At 35.7% G+C, this 17514-nt stretch overlaps 1 protein-coding gene across 1 annotated transcript in view; it reads left to right on the top strand.

Moving 5' to 3' along the window:
* The window catches only part of OCA2 (OCA2 melanosomal transmembrane protein), a 575033-nt gene that overhangs the window by 326867 nt on the left and 230652 nt on the right, over positions 1–17514 (top strand). The window contains exon 21 of the mRNA XM_056808519.1: positions 13069–13162. Coding sequence (XP_056664497.1) covers positions 13069–13162 — 94 coding nt within the window. The remainder of the gene's footprint in view (positions 1–13068; positions 13163–17514) is intronic.

Here is a 17514-nt window from a genome sequence, read left to right as displayed (position 1 = left end):
TATTAAAATCATTTGAGAATTTGTGATAATTTTGCCCAGATGGACAATGGGTCAATGATTTACTGAGTATCAACATCAAATGAGGCAAAAATATTGAGATCAATTCTTATAAAACATATTTAACAGTTTCACAGGAGATATCCTAACCATAACATAATAAAAGAAAGGCTGTCTATTTTCCTTTTGGTGGTCATTTCCTCTAAGAAGTTTGATATTTCAAAGAATCCATTGTTGTACCACTCAGCATTTAGGAATTTCCAACCTCTCAAACTCATGAGGTAGCCACCAGAACTGGAACATCTTCCAGGGTCACTCTTTAGTTACCTGTACTCAGGGGAAGAAAAACAAAGAAGAAAAGTCAGCCAACAACTTGAGATCCAGGTTCAGGTTCACCTAAGCAAGTACAAATTCTTGCTTTTGTGTGCAGATAGTTGCCATAATTTCTGTATTATGGGTATGAATCTGGAAGAAAGATTTCTTCTGTATCATCCCTCTTTATAGAATTCTGAGGGAGAGCTGATAGCGACTTGAGCAACACATTGAAGGAGAATCTTTTTTGCTCTTTTACCTATTTTTTGCTTTTTTTTTTTTTACTTAAGGGTTAGTTCTTCCCATCTTGGTTGCTAATAATCAATGGAATAGGCAGTACAACTTGGCTGGAGCAGTGAGAGGTTGTCAGGAAGAGACAGAGGCCAGAACATGTTCAAGGGGGTCAAATACTACTACTGTTGCCATCTCTACTACTCCTTTTACAAGAGGAAATAGGTTAGTGTGGCCAAGAGACCTAGGGATAGTAGCACCCATTCGATTACTAGTTCTGTTTCCAGTCTAAACACCGCCAATACCAATCTCAGACCAACTTCCAACAAAGTACAAGAAAACCCAATAGTCTAAGGAGAATCAGTGTGGTCTTTACCATTGGTTCTGCTTATAGTTTAGCCCCTAGTAGTTGTTGTCAAGTAACTGGTCAGCACATAGTAGGTTCATAGTCACATAGTCAATAACTGCTTATTGACTAAATTTTAAAAAAGTAATATGGAGATTTATAGTTTCTGTTGAGTAACGATGTTGCCTTTAGACTTGCCACAATCTCCTTCTTCACAGAAGCAATAGCTATTTAAATTATTTTTTTTTAAAGCCCGGAATCCCAGGATCACCTAGGCTTGAAATTTAGTAGGTCCTCATCAACCTCTTTCAATAGCAGAGGATCTTTGACTCACTCGATTTTCAAATGTGGAATGATTTAACCTCTCTTAGGTAACCAAGTGGTTCCTGTTCCTAGGGAATTCACCTTATTAATGGCAAACAGCAATCAATTAACTTAGTCTACACTGCAGCACAGAACTCCCAAGCTCAAGTGGTCTTCTAGCCAGTACTTTTTAGTCCAATTTGATTCATACTGCCAAAATCATGGCAATGTTTTGAATATTGAAGTAAATTTTGATATTTGGAAGATCCTAATAAATGTAAGACAGTGGCAACAGTATTTATATTACCCAATATAAATAGTGACACAAAAACAATTTTCACAGCTGTGAGATCTCTTCTGACTTCAGCAAACATCAGAAGCTTTGGTTGATGCTCCTGTCTTCAACCATGTTTCATGATAAATAATGTATTTAGACTTCAAAGAAATTGTCTTTTTTCCCCCACAGTCATCTGCTGCTTTCTGATAGTCTGCTTATCAATCACTATTGCTAGAATCTTCCCTGAAGCTGGAAAGACAGCTGAGTACCTTTTTGAAAAACATTTCTATTAAACATGTGTTAGCTGCTATATTAAAGATGTACATGCTGTTATAAATGCTGGAAGAAATATGCTTTTTGCTTAAGGACTAAGGAAATATTTTAATAGTATATAATGCCTTTAGCACTAGATTATTATAGAGAGCCCCCAAGATATCAGTAGTATATGTGTATATGCTGTGTATACATAAATCAACTTTCTGGATTTGGAGCCTTCCCAGGAAATTACTAGAACATAAGTTTCCTGAGGGCAGGTAGTATTCTTATTATTAAATTAAATACTATTTTTAAATTGCTTAGAAGATCACCTGGAATATAGTAGGTACATGGTAATTTTCCCCCCCTTTCAGTCTTGGTATCCTACAGAAACTACCAACGAACCTCACATGTTATAGGTGCTTAATTAATATAGATTATATCAGATTGAATTAGACTCATAGAGACAGGGCCAAAACTGATTAGTAAAACTTGTTGCATAGAGGGACATCTGGTCATTCTCACAGGTGTCTCCTGGTGAGGGCAGTTTTAGAGTCCAGCTCAGTCATACTTTCTTTTTTACTTTTTAAAATGAATCCTTTGTTGTACTAGGCTGCTTTCTTCCCTGGGTTGACCAAATATAATCAATAATATGTTGACCAAATGTTTTCATTTATAACCCTGTTTTAATTCAGAGTCAGAGTTGGAAGCCTAAAATATTTCTCATGGAAATATGGACAGAGAGCTATGGAAAATAGATTGAGTGAGAAAACTGTATGGGTTTGATTTGCCAGTGATTCTTTTACTGGCATACTTTGAGTTATTAGTAATTCAGGAATCTTCTTGTATAGTTTAGCTATATAGATTATAATATGGGGAAACCGATGTTTTTAGTTCACTATATTTTACGTATGACACTATAGTCATCTCAGTAAAGATTTTGGAGTGTATTAAACACTTTGGAAGTGTCAGAAAGACCTTATAATTTCTCACTGGAGGAAAGGTGAAAAAATTCAGTGGCTTAAATTGCTTAGCAATTTTTCTTTTTCAAATTTTTCAAATTTTCTTTTCCTGGCAAGATCTTGTCTATTGAGTAGCAACTCAGAGCTCTCAAAATTATGTATTTTTAATGTCATGCAGCTGATATGATTTTCAGGTCTTAGAAATATTCAGGAAACCTTTCCAAAACTCCTGTCCATTTTCTCAAACTGACCAAATCTTCTTGATTAGGCATTCATTTCTATAAAGCAACCCCTTTATCAATCTTAATTGACTCTATCATGACTTCCACAATAGTTGATCAATAATTCTTTCATTCAGCAGTATTTTTACCTCTTCTTCTATTGCATTTTCCTAAGAAGCCTGAAATTATCTGATGTGAACTCCAAGTAGCTTTCTTCTAGTCCTAGACAATGAAGAGAAGAAACTCTTCTCCTTGCCAAAGCTAACCTTTACTTCTGTACTTTTAATTCTATCATTTCATGAGAAGATTTAGTTACCTTTCTCCAACAGCTATTTGCTCTCTCATAATTTTTAATCTTTTTGTTTCTGCTGGCTGGTCTTGACTATTACTTTATCCTCTCCAATCCTCTGCTCCAATGATTCCTCCATTTTTGCAATGAAATAGACTTATACCTTTCCTTCTATAGCTTCATCTTGTAAAGTCCTCATCATTATTTCATGCTAAGCTCAAATGCCCCCTCCTTTGTTAAGCCTTCATTGATTTGCCTTCTCTAGATAGCTAGCATAGTAATGTCTTCTTCCTTATATTTCTTATTAGACTTTTTCTGGATCATGCTGAGTAGACATTCTTTCACTTCATGAACTCTATGGTCCAGCTAAGCTGAGCTGCTGAATCCATGCTAGGGCATATGTTGTTCACCATTCCTAAAATGCTCTCTCTTCTTCACTTCTATTTCTTGGTAACTGTAAGCTCCTTTGAGCTTTAATTCATACTACCTTCTTTAGGAAGCCTATACTCATTCCCTTCCATTGTTAATGTCCTCTCAGTCAGTACATATTTCATATTTATTATCTTAAGTCCTTTAGCTCCTAGCATAGTAATTGGCATATAGTAGGTATATAACAAATGTTTTCTAATTAGTCAATTGATTATCTATCACATTTATACTTAATCACTCTCACTTGTACAGATCTTTTTTAAAAAATCCTTACCTTCTGCCTTAGAATTGATTTTGGTTCCAAGGCAGAAGAGTGGTAAGAGCTAGGGAATGGGTGTTAACTGATTTACCCAGGGTCACACAGATAGGAAGTATCTGAGACTGGATTTAAACCTTGAACCTCCTGTCTCTAGGCTTGACTCTCCATCCACTGGGCTACCCAGCTGCTCCTTGTACAGATTGTATACTCCCTTGTATCATAGATATTTATGTCTTTCTTTTTTTAAAAATTGTAAGTTACTTTGAGGTGGGGGTCTATGTTATATCTCTTGCTATATCCCCAGCTACTAGTACAATGCTAGTCCTATATTAGACAATAAGCATTTATTGAGTGAATGAATGATCAAATCTCCAAATAAAAGTAGAATATTGATGTTTGGATACCCCGAGGAGTTTGTCACATGTCTTGAGGTGATCTAAGATTGGAATCATAGCCATTTTAGAACTGACAGAAGTTCACTGGCTTCATTCCCTTTTACCAGTGAAGTGAAACAGACTTTCAAAAGAAATCAGCCCAATTGAACTTTTTTTCATGGAGACATTCTTGAAGAAGAAACAAAGTCCCTTCTTTGAACCACTCAGGTAGGAAAGATAAATGGCAGTACAACAAGCAGAAAGAAGATTTTAAAAATTCAAACAAAGCCACTAAACCAAGGAACCAGAGAAGCAGAACTGTTCACAGTAAGACTCTGCAAATAGTGACTGGAGGTGCTCACCAAAGCACAGTAAGACTACTAATAAACAGGGAAATTTATTGGCCGAAACTTTAAGGCTTTATTTTTTTTTAATGCTCCTGAAACTCTTTCATCTGAATTCTGTTAGATTTTAAAAATATCATTATTCCTTGAAAATGTTTTAAAACCATAGAATTAGAAGAGGAATTAGAAATCATAATCCTTGAATACATCTCCCCATTGTTGAATGAATGGATGTGGTCACCATTTGCTTGAAGATTTTAAGTGACCTATACTGGCTGATCATTTTCACACTTAGATGGCTTTGATTGCTTGGGAGTGTTTCCTTATATTAAGCCGCAATCTTCTCTGCAGTTGCTACTCAGTACTCTTGGTTCTGTACTTTTGAAAGAAGAACAAATTTATTTCCTTTTACACATGACAATCCTTTATATCCAAGAAGATTATGATAGTGTATATGGATACAACCAAAGAGAGAAAAGTTTAATGATCTACATTATTCACAGTTTAAAAAAAAATTTTTTTTTTAATTTGAAGTTAGAGCACTGGTTTTCTGCTCTCTTTTGTAGATTTACATCCCAAAATATTTGTAAGGATAGCTTTTGGTATTCATAAAGATAATTGGGTATGTGGAGTATGTTTATGATATTATTCATGAGTGGAGTGGGAGCCTAGGGAGATAGACTGGTTATACTATCCTCCATATTTGAAAGGGCTATATTTCAGAAAAGGTCCATGGTAAATAAGGTGTCTAGGAGTGACAGCTAGCTAAGATACAGTTGAAATAAGTTTTAAAGAATGAGCAAGTTTATTCTTCTTTCACTTTATCTTTTCTATCAATAAGATGATCTTTGATCAGGAAAGTACATACCAGATATGGTTAAAGAGGGAAATAAAAAGCAAAATAGATGGGCAGATTATTTAGAAAGCATATACATACCTTCCTAAAATGAGTTCAAGTCTTCATTTCTAACAAATTATATCTGAGAATACTGTAAAACAACAGAAGCAACTTATAAAGGCAATTACTTTTTCTGGTGTCTAATATGAATATCTGAATTCATGATGTCTGTATTAATCCATACATAAGATTTTTATTTTATAATCAGTCCTTTGGTTTATTTATCACTTTCTCTTATTAAATTCTCTTTAGAGCTAAACTCTGGATTCTTTCTTTTTCATATTTTCATCCCCTTTCTTTCTCTTTCTTTTTTTTCCCTCTTCTCTTTAAATCACATGGAATTTACCATGTAGTCTAAAAGATTTTTCTAACCATGCTATGGTCAGACCAGATTTGTGGATGGCATATTTCCAAGGCCTCTTGGTATATCAATTCAAAGAAGACATTGGAAACATCTATATTTCTAAAGGGACTAAGGTGGGGTGGAGTAGGAAAGTTGGAACATTTTAGATGGGGAGCATTGAGAGCTACTGGTAAATAAATTCTTTGATTTTCTCCTGATTTAAATGACTTTTTTGCTACACTTACTTGGACAAAAAGAATTCTCAGGCAATTTTCAAGTTAAAATGTTATTATTTCCCTGAAGGTTAAATGCAAAGAATAATTTATGCACATAAATCTGTCAGTTTTCTTTAACTGCCTTCACTGAAGCTTCAGATAGAAGAGAATTATGCTGAAAAGACTACATTTCTTTTAAAATACATGGTTTTGGATATAAGGAAATATAGCAAGAGAAATGTATTTAAGAAAGTACCATCAATAAATAAACATAATATTTATAGATATAAAGGCTTCCCCCCCCCTTCAGATCCAAGGTTATTCTAGATAAGAAGGAGCTATTCTTTATTTCCAAGGACAACATAATGTCTCATTGGAATTTTTTCTTGGTAGCTAAAAATATAAAATACTGACATCCCAAGTTACTTAGTTTTCTATCTGTCCTGACTTCTGTGTTCACACAAATTGTCCTGACTTCCTATGGGTTCTGAATGAGAATGCTGAGGACATTCCTTCTTTGTTAGTAAGACAAATCTTGATGATTTCTGCTCTTTCACTCTCCCTATGGGCCTAAGCTCAGTTGTATTATAGTTGAATTTTCAAAAAAGGAAAATGTAATTGGGTAAAGCTTCCCAATCTCATGAAAGTCTAAGGAATTTTATATTTGTTTAATTCATGTTACAAAAAATGTCACCCAAAAGGTCAATGGGTAGAAAACATATAGGGAGGCAAAATTTGGACTTAAGGTTAAGGAAGACTTTTGTGATAATTAGAGCTATCCAAGAACATACTGGGTTGCCCTAAGAGGCTGCTAGCTTCTCATTACTGGAAACAGAGGCTGAAATATTATTTATGATGTATGATATGGAGGGGATTTCTGTCTCTGGTGATAAGTTGTACTATTACTGAATCAAAACATTTTCAGAGTTGGAAGAGACCTTAGAGGGTATCAATTATAGTTTACAGTTAAGCTAGAATCCCATCTGTAGTATTTTCATCTGATTCAATAAGCATGGTGATAGAATGCCATGTAGGGAAAACAGATAGCAGACCAGTGAGGATAAGCAATATTAAGGAAGAGAAGAACCATAGGTGGGAGCCAGGTTGGGTGGGGCTTTAAATGCCAGGCTGAGAAATTTGTATTTCATATTAAAGGCAATAGGAAAGCAATTAAGGTTCTTGAGTAAAGGGGTGATATGGTTTAATCTGTCTTTTAGGAATATTACTTTAGCATAGAGAAAAATACTTTTTATAGAGAATTAATTGAAAATGGGAGAGATTGGCGACAGATTGTTTAGGGGCTGAAGGTGATTCAGGGACTACAGTTGTATAGAGACCATGTGAATTAAGAGAATGAGATACAGAAATATGAAGATCAAACTGGAAAAATTTGAGAACTGATTGAATTTGGATGTTTCAATATAACATGAGGGTTGTGGACCTGGGTGACTATTAAGATAGCTGCAATGACAAAAGGAATAAGGTAGTTTTGAACCAGGATAGGCTGGGGAAGAATGTTTCAAGTTATATTGCAGGCTATGTAGAATTTGAAATGCTTATTTCACTAGAGTTATTCATCAGGTACTTGATATTGTTAGAATGGTATTCAGGAGAGACAAGGAATCTCTCAATTTGGAAGTCAAGGGCATAGATTTTAAATCATCTCTAAAAAGTTAACTATTAATCACTTCTGAAGAAGTCCACAATGATGATGATGATGACAATGATAGTTGGTATTTATACAGTGCTTTAAGGTTGCAAAGGAGGATTTTATCTCATTTTATTCTCACCACAACAATGAGGGTTATTGCTACTATTATCCCCATTACACTGGTAAAGAAACTGAGACTGAGAAATTAAATGATTTGCCCAGGGTCATACAGCTAGTCTGAGTTTGAACTTGAACTCAGATCATTCTGATTTCAAGGTCCAGCACACTCTCCACTGTTCTACTCATTTCAATACAGCCCATTCTACCTTGGAATGCTGTCCATTGCTAAGTTGTTCTTGTATCTTTTGAAATTTCTTTTAAACATTTACCAAATTCTCTTTTCCACAAGTTAAAGTCAGATATCAATTCTCTAAATCCTCTCCCATTCCCTCAAAACTCTTACCTTTTGGTCCTCTCCAGGTTCAACAGTCCTAAGCTCTTGCAGCCAATTCTCCAAATTGCAGAATGGAGGCAAATTTTGTATTTATGATAAGGGGAATTTTTGTAGATATTGGAACGAACTCAGGTCAGAGTGGTCTGCCTTCAGATGGTCTGAATAAAAAAATTATTCAACCATTCCTTCTACAAATATGATCTTACCATTTGGTGGGGATCTTCTTTTCAAAATCTAGTTTATATATCAATGTTCATGTTATAATGTGGTAGCCAGAAATGAACGCTATGTTCTTTATAAGCATCTAGGCACCTTAATGAAGAATTCTGGACCTAAAATCAGGCAGATCTGAGTCTAAATCTGATCTTAGACACTTACTAACTATGGGACCCTAGGAATAATTTAACTTCTTTTTGCCTTAGTTTCCTTATCTGTAAAATGGTAATAGTATCTATATGAATATATATCTGTATTATGAGGAGAAAATGAGATATTTATTTTTAAAAATTAGTTGTTGCTCTAAAGTTCACAAGCATCTCTCTCTATCCCCTCTATGCAATAGATAAGGCATTATTTATTTGACAAAAATATATGTATATATGAAACTATATCTTGATTGTTTTTTTTTATCAGTTCTTTCGCTGGAGGTGTATTCAAGAAGTGCCTTGCACTGTTTAAAAGCTTGCCATCATATTGGTCCAAGGCAGAGTACAGAGGGAATAATTGAACTAAATGACCTTGAAGGTCCCTTGCAATTTATTATCAGTAAATATCTGGACTTGATGTCAGGAATACTTGAGTTCCAATTTTTCTTCAGCTACTTAATAGCAATGTGATTCTGGGCAAGTTACTTAATGCCTTTCAACCTCAGTTTCTTCATGGGATAATAATATTTCCTACTTCAGGGTTGGTAGGAGATTTAGATGACTTTTTACAGTGTTCTCTCCATCATACATACATAATGTTTATATAGCATTTATTCATATATGTGCTATGTAAACCTTCTAATACTATACAAATTTTATTTCTTATCATTCTACTGGGCCTACCAAAATATTTTCTTCTACAAAATTGGCATTATCTTACTCATTTTTCTTAACAGGATAAGCAAAATAAAGATTTATTCAAGTTGAATTACCCACATAGTCTCCCTACAATAGAATTTCCATGAAATTATTAATTAAAAATGGATAGACAATGAACAATTTCACATACTTTCTTCAGATATCCATTAGCTTCAACATGGGTATGTTGTAGATGTACATTTTTGCTTATATAAAGGGGCAATTTTAGGTGGAATAATGAATAAATGCTAGACTTAGAGTCAGGAAGAACTGAGGCTTACTACTTCTTCAGACACTTATTAGCTGTGTGATTCTGGGCAAGTCATTAAACTACGACAAGCTTTAATTCATTCATCTCTAAAATAGAAATAATAATAGTACCTACTTCACAGAATTCTTGTGAGATTGGTGCTCTCTTTCTCTCTCTCTCTCTCTCTCCCCCTACCTTTCCCTGCAAACATGACCTGAGATACTTCCCAGCTGTGTGTTATTATTAGACAAGTCACTTAACCCTGATTGTCCAGCTCTTTCCAGCAGTTCAGCCTTGGAACCAGTACTTAGGATTGGTTGTAAGATAGGTTACAATTTTGTTTTTAGGGGATAAATTGTTAAGCTAAGAAAGAAAATAATTTAGATGAAAACTACCAGTTGGTACAACTATGACTTTTATTTTCTTTCATTAACACAAATGTGAGGAGCAGGCAATCGATCCATCTTTTCTGAAGATATCGCTTTTTTGTGGGTGTGAGAATGAATGGCTTTAGTACTTGTGGCAGATTGACAGATAGCAGATACAACTGAATCAGACTGATGGCACTTGTTCGTAAGGCTCAATCCTAGGTGCCTCATTATGTTTCCAGAGAAATTTAATAAGAGGGAGCTCTAAATTTCTGGAAGACCAACCTTTTTCCCTCTTGAAAACATGGAAACAGAGGAAATATATTGATTATGAGCACATACTCTTATTCTTGGAAGCTGAAAATTCCTGTATAAAATGGTGCTTCCATGTTTCTGTATTCCCCAGGAAGGGAGAGAAATGTTTTACATTTTGTTAACATACATCCTTAATTTGCCATGGGCAGAGTTTCATTGTTTTTCCATTCTCCTGTGGGGGAGCCTCTTGTCCCCAAAGAACATTATTTTGCCAAAGTCAGTGAAAGGAATTCTGTAGACTGCTGCCAAACACACCTTCTCTGTAACATAAACATACCCCTCTGTAACCTTCTCTTTAACTACACATTTATTTTGAATCTGACAAAACTCTTTGTAATCTTTGGATAGCTAGAGTGAGGACCTAAAGGTTAGAAAGAGGGATGGGATATTTGTGCTCTGAAAGCAAGGTTTGAATATTGTATCCCTCTACTCCTGTCTGTCTATGGGGGGAGGCTTTGAGCCTTCATTTTAATGAAGATAATTTGACTTTTAACTAAAGATACAGCTTAGTCATCCCTGGGCCTGGATTCAGGAAAACATGAGTTCAAATGTAGCCTCAGATACTTTCTAGTTGTGTGATCTTGGGCAAGTCCCTTAACCTCTTTATGCCTAGGAGACAGTTAAGTTACTCAGTGGATAGAGTTCTGAGCCTGGAGTCAGAAAGATCTGAGTTAAAATCTGGCTTTAGACCCTTCTAGCTGTGTGACCCTGGACAAGTAACTTAATCTCTGACTGTCTGGTAAAAGGATCCACTGGAGAAGGAAATAGAAAACAATGCCAATATCCACTCCAAGAAAAGTCCATAGATAGCTATGTTCCATAGGGTCAAAAAGAATCAGACATATCTGAATAACTGAACAAGAACAACTATAATAAACTTGACTTGTTACAAAGTAATAGTATAGAGCTGGGAGAGTAGACTTTTCTAACATTCAAAATATGTGTGTTTATAGAGAAAGTAAGTTTACACCAAAACGATATCCCATTTATTGGGTACTTAATTGTATGAATCAATGTGACAAAAGACACATAGGGTTTAGCTGCCAGTCTCACATCCAGGGAGCTAACATCCATATTCATATTGTAACAGTGTTCCATTGACACCTTTTATATTTAAGGATACACTGCCAAGTGCTTTAGGCCTGGAACTTTGATTTGCAATTATGACTTGTTAGGGAAATGGTCTTCACATCTACATAAATTATTGAAAAAAGACAAAGCAATACTTTGTTTCTACTAGTGGAAAAAGATACTGCTGTGTTAGGAATTCAATATTATTTGATATTTTCAACAAAGTAATATTTCATTGCTACCCTTTGGGAAAGAGACTATATCATGTTACAAATTTGAGACTTTTTGCTATTTTCAGTGATTTTCTAAAAAGAAATTGGTATCTGGGTTCCCACTGTAGCACCTCTGTAGGATTTAAATTTTTTTTATTTAATTAGTCAAATTAGAACATGATTCCTTTGTTACAAGAATCATATTTTTCCTTCCCCTTCCCCCATCCCATCCTGTAGCCAATGAGCAATTCCACTGGTTTTTGCATATGTCCTTGATCAAAACCCATTTCCAGGGGGAAGCTGGGTGGCTCAATGGATTGAGAGCTAGGCCTAGATTTGGGAGATCCTAGGGTTAAATCTGTCTTCCCAATTGTGTGACCCTGGGCAAGTCACTTAACCCCCATTGCCTAGCCCTTACCACTCTTATGCTTTGGAACCAATAAACAATATTGATTTAAAGACGGAAGGTAAGGGTTTAAAAAAGTTACAAAACAAGACAAAACCTATTTCCATGTTGTTGATGTTTGCACTAGGATAATTATTTAAAGTCTACATCCCCAATCATATCCCCTTCAACCCATGTAATCAAGCAGTTGTTTTTTTTTTCTTCTGTGTTTCTATTCCCACAGTTTTTCCTCTTATGTGGATAGTGTTCTTTCTTGTAAATCGCCCTGAGTTGTTCAGGATCACTGCATTGCTGCTAATGGAGAAGTCTATTACATTTGATTGTACTACAATGTATCAGTCTCTGTGTATAATGTTCTCCTGGTTCTGCTCCTCTCACTCTGCATCAATTCCTGGAGGTCATTCTGATGGAATTCTTCCAGTTCATTATTCCTTTGAGCACAAGAATATTCCATCACCAACATATACCACAATTTGTTCAGCCATTCCCCAATTGATGGGCATCCCTTCATTTTCCAATTTTTGCCACCTCAAAGAGCGCAGCTATGAATATTCTTGTACAAGTCTTTTTACTTATTATCTCTTTGGGGTATAAACACAGCAGTGCTGTATCAAAGGGCAGACAGTCTTTTAGTTTCCTTTGGGCATAGTTCCAAATGGCCTTCCAGAATGGTTGGATCAATTCACAACTCCACCAGCAATGCATTCATATCCCAATTTTGCCACATCCCCTCCAGCATTCATTACTTTCCTTTGCTGTCATGTTAGCCAATCTGCTAGTGTGAAGTGAAACCTCAGAGTTTTTTTTATTTACATCTCTCTGATTATAAGAAATGTAGAAGACTTTTTCATGTGCTTATTAATAGTTTTGATTTCTTTATATGAAAATTGCCTATTCATGTCCCCTGCCCATTTATCAATTGGAGAATGACCTGATTTTTTGTACAATTGATTTAGCTCTTTATAAATTTGAGTAATTGACCTTTGTCAGAGGTTTTTGTTATGAAGATTGTTTCCCAATTTGTTATTTCCCTTCTAATTTTGGTTGCATTGGTTTTGTTTGTACAATTTTTTTTTAATTTAATGTAATCAAAATTTTTTATTTTACATTTTGTGATTTTTTTCTAACTCTTGCTTGGTATTAAAATCGTTCCTTTCCCAAAGATCTGACAAACCTTCATTATCTTAATAATATTACGTTGAATGTATTTCTCTTCTTGTAGATTCCTGTTCTTCTCAACTTGAGCCAAGATCCTGAAGTCAGTCTTCCTGTGAAGCCCCTCATTTTTTCTTTGGCTATAGGAGCCTGCTTGGGAGGTGAGGAGGCCTTTTCATTATATTTCTGGAAAATTGTATATTTGTAAGTTTGCTTTAGTTACTTCTACTATATTTGGCACAGTGGATATAGAGCCTGGTCTGTAGTCAGGGAGTCTCATCTTACTGAGTTCAAATCTGGCCTCAGACATTCCCTAACTGTGTGACCCTGGACAATCCACTTTACCCAGTTTGCCTCAGTTTCCTCATCTGAAAAATGAGCTCAAGAAAGAAATGACAAACTGCTCCAATATCTTTGTCTTGAAAACCTCAAATTGGGTCATGAAGGTTGAACAAAAGGCACAGCGGTAAAATATTGAACCTGGAGTCAGGAAAACTTTAGTTCAAATCCAGCTTTCAACATTTACTAGCTCTATTAGCTTGGGCAAATCACTTAACCTTTGTCTGCCTCAAATTCCTCACATATAAAATGGAAATAATAATAGCATTCACCTCCTAAGGTTGTCATGAGGATAAAATAAGAAAATGTATGTAAAACATATTTAGACACAGATGCTTAGTCTTTTCTCTTCCAAGTCAGTAAAAAAATTTATTTGGAATAAAATGGAAAATATGCCCAGAAAAAGATTTTTCAAAGTGACTATGGTATGATGATTCAAATAGATAAAAATTGAGGGAAAGAAGCAGCCAGTCCTTTAAAAACCATTGCTTGTTTTTTTTTTTGAGAAAATTTAGAAGAACTCAGCTGAAAATGAAAAATTCAGGAAAGAAGGGGTAATGTAGGAAACTTTGTTGAGAAAAGAACATATTTGGCTCGATTGAACAATAACTTGGGGAAGCTCATTGTTCTGCTCTTGAAGTCAATGTTCTCAAAAATTATTTCATAAAGAATTACAGTTTGGCTTTTCAGTTGAATTTCTGAGCTGGAGCCAAACCTTCAGCTAAGTTTTATTTTATAAAATAAAATTTTGTCCCTTAGAAACCATGAGGTGAGCACAGATTAGAAATGAAAGATAATTCAATTCAATTAAATAATTATGAACTTTTGAGCACTATGCTAGGCTATAAGAAGGGCAAAGAAAGATTTTATTACCTATGTGCCTTGGAACAAGTCACTTAATTTCTCTGCACCACAGTTTTCTCATGTGTTAAATAAGGGGCTTGGATTGTATAACTCCTTAGTTTCCTTCTAGTTAGATGCTATGATCTTAAAACAGAATCCTTTTGCAAGAACATGCAGTTTGCATTTTAGTAGCTGCAGAAGGAAAAATAGTCTTTCTTAATCCCCCTTAACAATATTGTTTTCATTCTTAAATTATCTTGTTTATCCTTACTTGTATCTTGTTTGTACATAGTTATTTTTCTGTTGTTCTCCTACTTCCATTAGAGTAGGTGCTCCTTGAGAGCAGGGGCTGTTTATTAATTTTTCCTTTTTTTGGTATCTTTAACATTTAGTACTATACTTGGGGATATTGATAGTTCTAACATCCCAGTATTGTTGTGGGGGTCATATAAGATATATAAAAAGTGTTGGGTGCATTGATTGGCACATAGTAGTCATTATAGAAATGTTTTAATCTCTTCTCCCAGGTGCTAATAAAATCTTAGCTGGCATAAAAGGTAAAATAAACTCAGAGAAGTCAGTACTTAATAAATCTTTCTTATTGTGACTTGAGTAGAAGTAGGAATATAAATATGTCAATGGATTTGTTGCACATGTAACTGAAAGATTTTTTTCTGGGTGGAGCTCATGCAACTGATGCATGATGGGGGTTAAGCCACTTGCTTTGTCATTTGTTGGAATGATACAGTCTGTCTATAAATATATAAATCAGAATATATAAGACAAATATTGAGTAAGTAGAAAATAACAAAGGAGTAGATGGCACTGGTCTTGTTATCTGGAGAGCCAAAAAAGAACTCCTCAAGGTATTTAGTCTTAAAGGAAAAAAAGTCAGATATTATAAAGAACAGAGGTTGGGAGAGAGAACATTCCACGAGCATGGCCCATGTAAAGGCATGGAAATAGGAGATGGAGTATTACGTATGAGGAACAGGAAGTAGATTGGAATGGAAGCACTGTAGTATATGTTGAGGGGAGAAGAATGTTGAAAATCGGAAAGGTACAAAGAGGCCAGATTGTAAATAGACTTAAATTCCCAAAACAGTATTTTACATTTTAATCTTGGTAGTGACACTATTGTTGGGGAGTCATAGGATATACCTGGAGTTTATCCAGCAGGGTGGAAATATGGTCTAATATCACTTCGTCAGCTGAGTGGATGATTGCTTAAGATGGAGAGAAACTTGATGAAGGAAGACCACTTAGAAGGCCACTGCCATTGTTCAAGTGAGAGGTAAGGAGCATTAGAAATGGGCTGTATGAATAAAGAGAAGTGAACATATTCAATATACATGGTAGAGAAAAAATTGCAAGATTATGCAACTGACTGAATATGTAAAGCAAGTGAGAGAAAGGAATCAAGGTACCAGCTAATGTTGGGAATTTGAATGATAGGCAGGATGTTGATGTGCTCAAGAGGAATAGTGGAGTTTGGAAGAGTAGGGGGGGTAGGGAAGAAAGAAAACAAGTTATATTTTGGATATGTTGAGTTAGAGACATTTATTGGGCATGCAGTGGCAACTCAGTGGTATAATTGATAGAGCACCAGGTGTAGAGTTAGGAAAACCTGAATTCAAATCCAACCTCAGACACTTACTAGGTTTGTGACCCTGAGAAAGTCACAAAACTCAATTTGTCCCAGTTTAGTCATCTATAAAATGAGTTAGGGAAGTGGCAAACCACTCTAATGCCTTTGTCAAGAAAACTCCAAATGGGTTCATAAAGTGTTGGACATGGCTGAAAAAAGACTTAACAAAAGCAACAATGGGGTATTGAGTTTAAAATTTCTAAAAGGGAGCTGGTGTTCCAGAACTGAGTCTCAAAAGCAAGACTAAAGCTATATAAATAGACCTGGGAATCATCCATAAAAATTCATTATTTGGAGAGGTGGAGTCAAGATGGTGGTGATGAGGCAGTGAAATTTCAGACCTCTGAAAACCCTTCCTCACCAATTAAAAACAAAATGCTCCTAGGGGACTGAAAACCAAATCTAACAACAGGACAGAGCTAAGGAACTCTTCTGCTGGATTCAAATTAAAAGGTATGCCCCCACCCCCCAAACCTCGAATTCAAGAATACTCATGTTTAAGGAGAAGGAAGAAGGAAGTTCCCAGAATCCCTCCCCCTACTACAGTACTGAGCCCCCAGCAGTGACTGCAATCACTGGGCAGGCAAGGGCTCTAGTCTGCTCATGGATCCAAATACAGGCAGCTGGGAGGCAGCTTCAGGAGAAGCACAGAGGATGCAGCCTAGTTGAAGCAGCAAAAACACTCATATTGCCCCCTCCCCTTCCCAAGGTTTTGGCTTCAGGGCACATCCAGCTCTGCAAGTTCAACTCAGCTGGGCATAATCTCATAAAGCCTTCTGAGGGCAGGCAAGCTCAAGTTCCAACACCCCTCCCTCACAGACTGCTCTGAGTGTCTTCCTAAGCTCCAAGGGTGAAGGCTGACAGAAAAGTCCAAATCCACAGATCTAGTACACAATGAGAGGAGCAAGAGTGTAGGCAATTGCAGGGGGAAAAGAAGAGGCAAATGTGAGCAAACAACAGAAAAAGAAAAAAGAAATTACAATCGACAGCCTCTATCCAGGAAATGAACAAAGAGCAAATGTAAGAGAGGAAGATCAAGGAACATTAAGCAAAAGCACAAAAATTCCAGCAAATTGGAAAAGGGTTTTGGAAGAACTCAAAATATAATTTAAAACACAATTAAGAGAGGCTGAAGACAACTGGGAAAAGAACTTAAAAAACATGTTAAGTCATCTGGAACCAAAGGGACTTGAATTTAAATGAAAAAATAGTGTCTTGAAAGCCAAAATTTGAAAATCAGGCAAAGGAGATGAAAGATGAGGCAATGAAGATGAAAGATGACTTCCAAAGAAAATCAGACCAGAAAGAGAAGGATGACCAAAAAGCAAGGGATGAAATCCAGTCTTTAAAAACAAGAATACAAGAATTAGAAGCAAGGAACCTCGAATGGCACCAGGAAACTATGAAAGAAAACCAAAAGAGTGAAAAAATTGAGGAAATTATGAAACACCTCATTCACAAAACAGAAGATTTAGAAATTCATTCCAGGAGAGATAACTTAAGAATCATTGGTCTACCAGAAGACCATGACAAAAGAAAAAGCCTGGACATCACTCTACAGGAAATTATCCAAGAAAACTGCCCCGACATTCTAAACAAGAAGAAACACTGGAGATTGAAAGAATCCACAGATCACCTCCTGTACTTAATCCCCAACTGACACACCCAGGAATTTTATAGCCA

The sequence above is a fragment of the Monodelphis domestica genome, chromosome 8 (assembly GCF_027887165.1).
Source record: "Monodelphis domestica isolate mMonDom1 chromosome 8, mMonDom1.pri, whole genome shotgun sequence".
In the NCBI taxonomy this organism is placed as follows: Eukaryota; Metazoa; Chordata; class Mammalia; order Didelphimorphia; family Didelphidae; genus Monodelphis; species Monodelphis domestica.
This window is presented reverse-complemented; position numbering and strand designations above follow the sequence as displayed.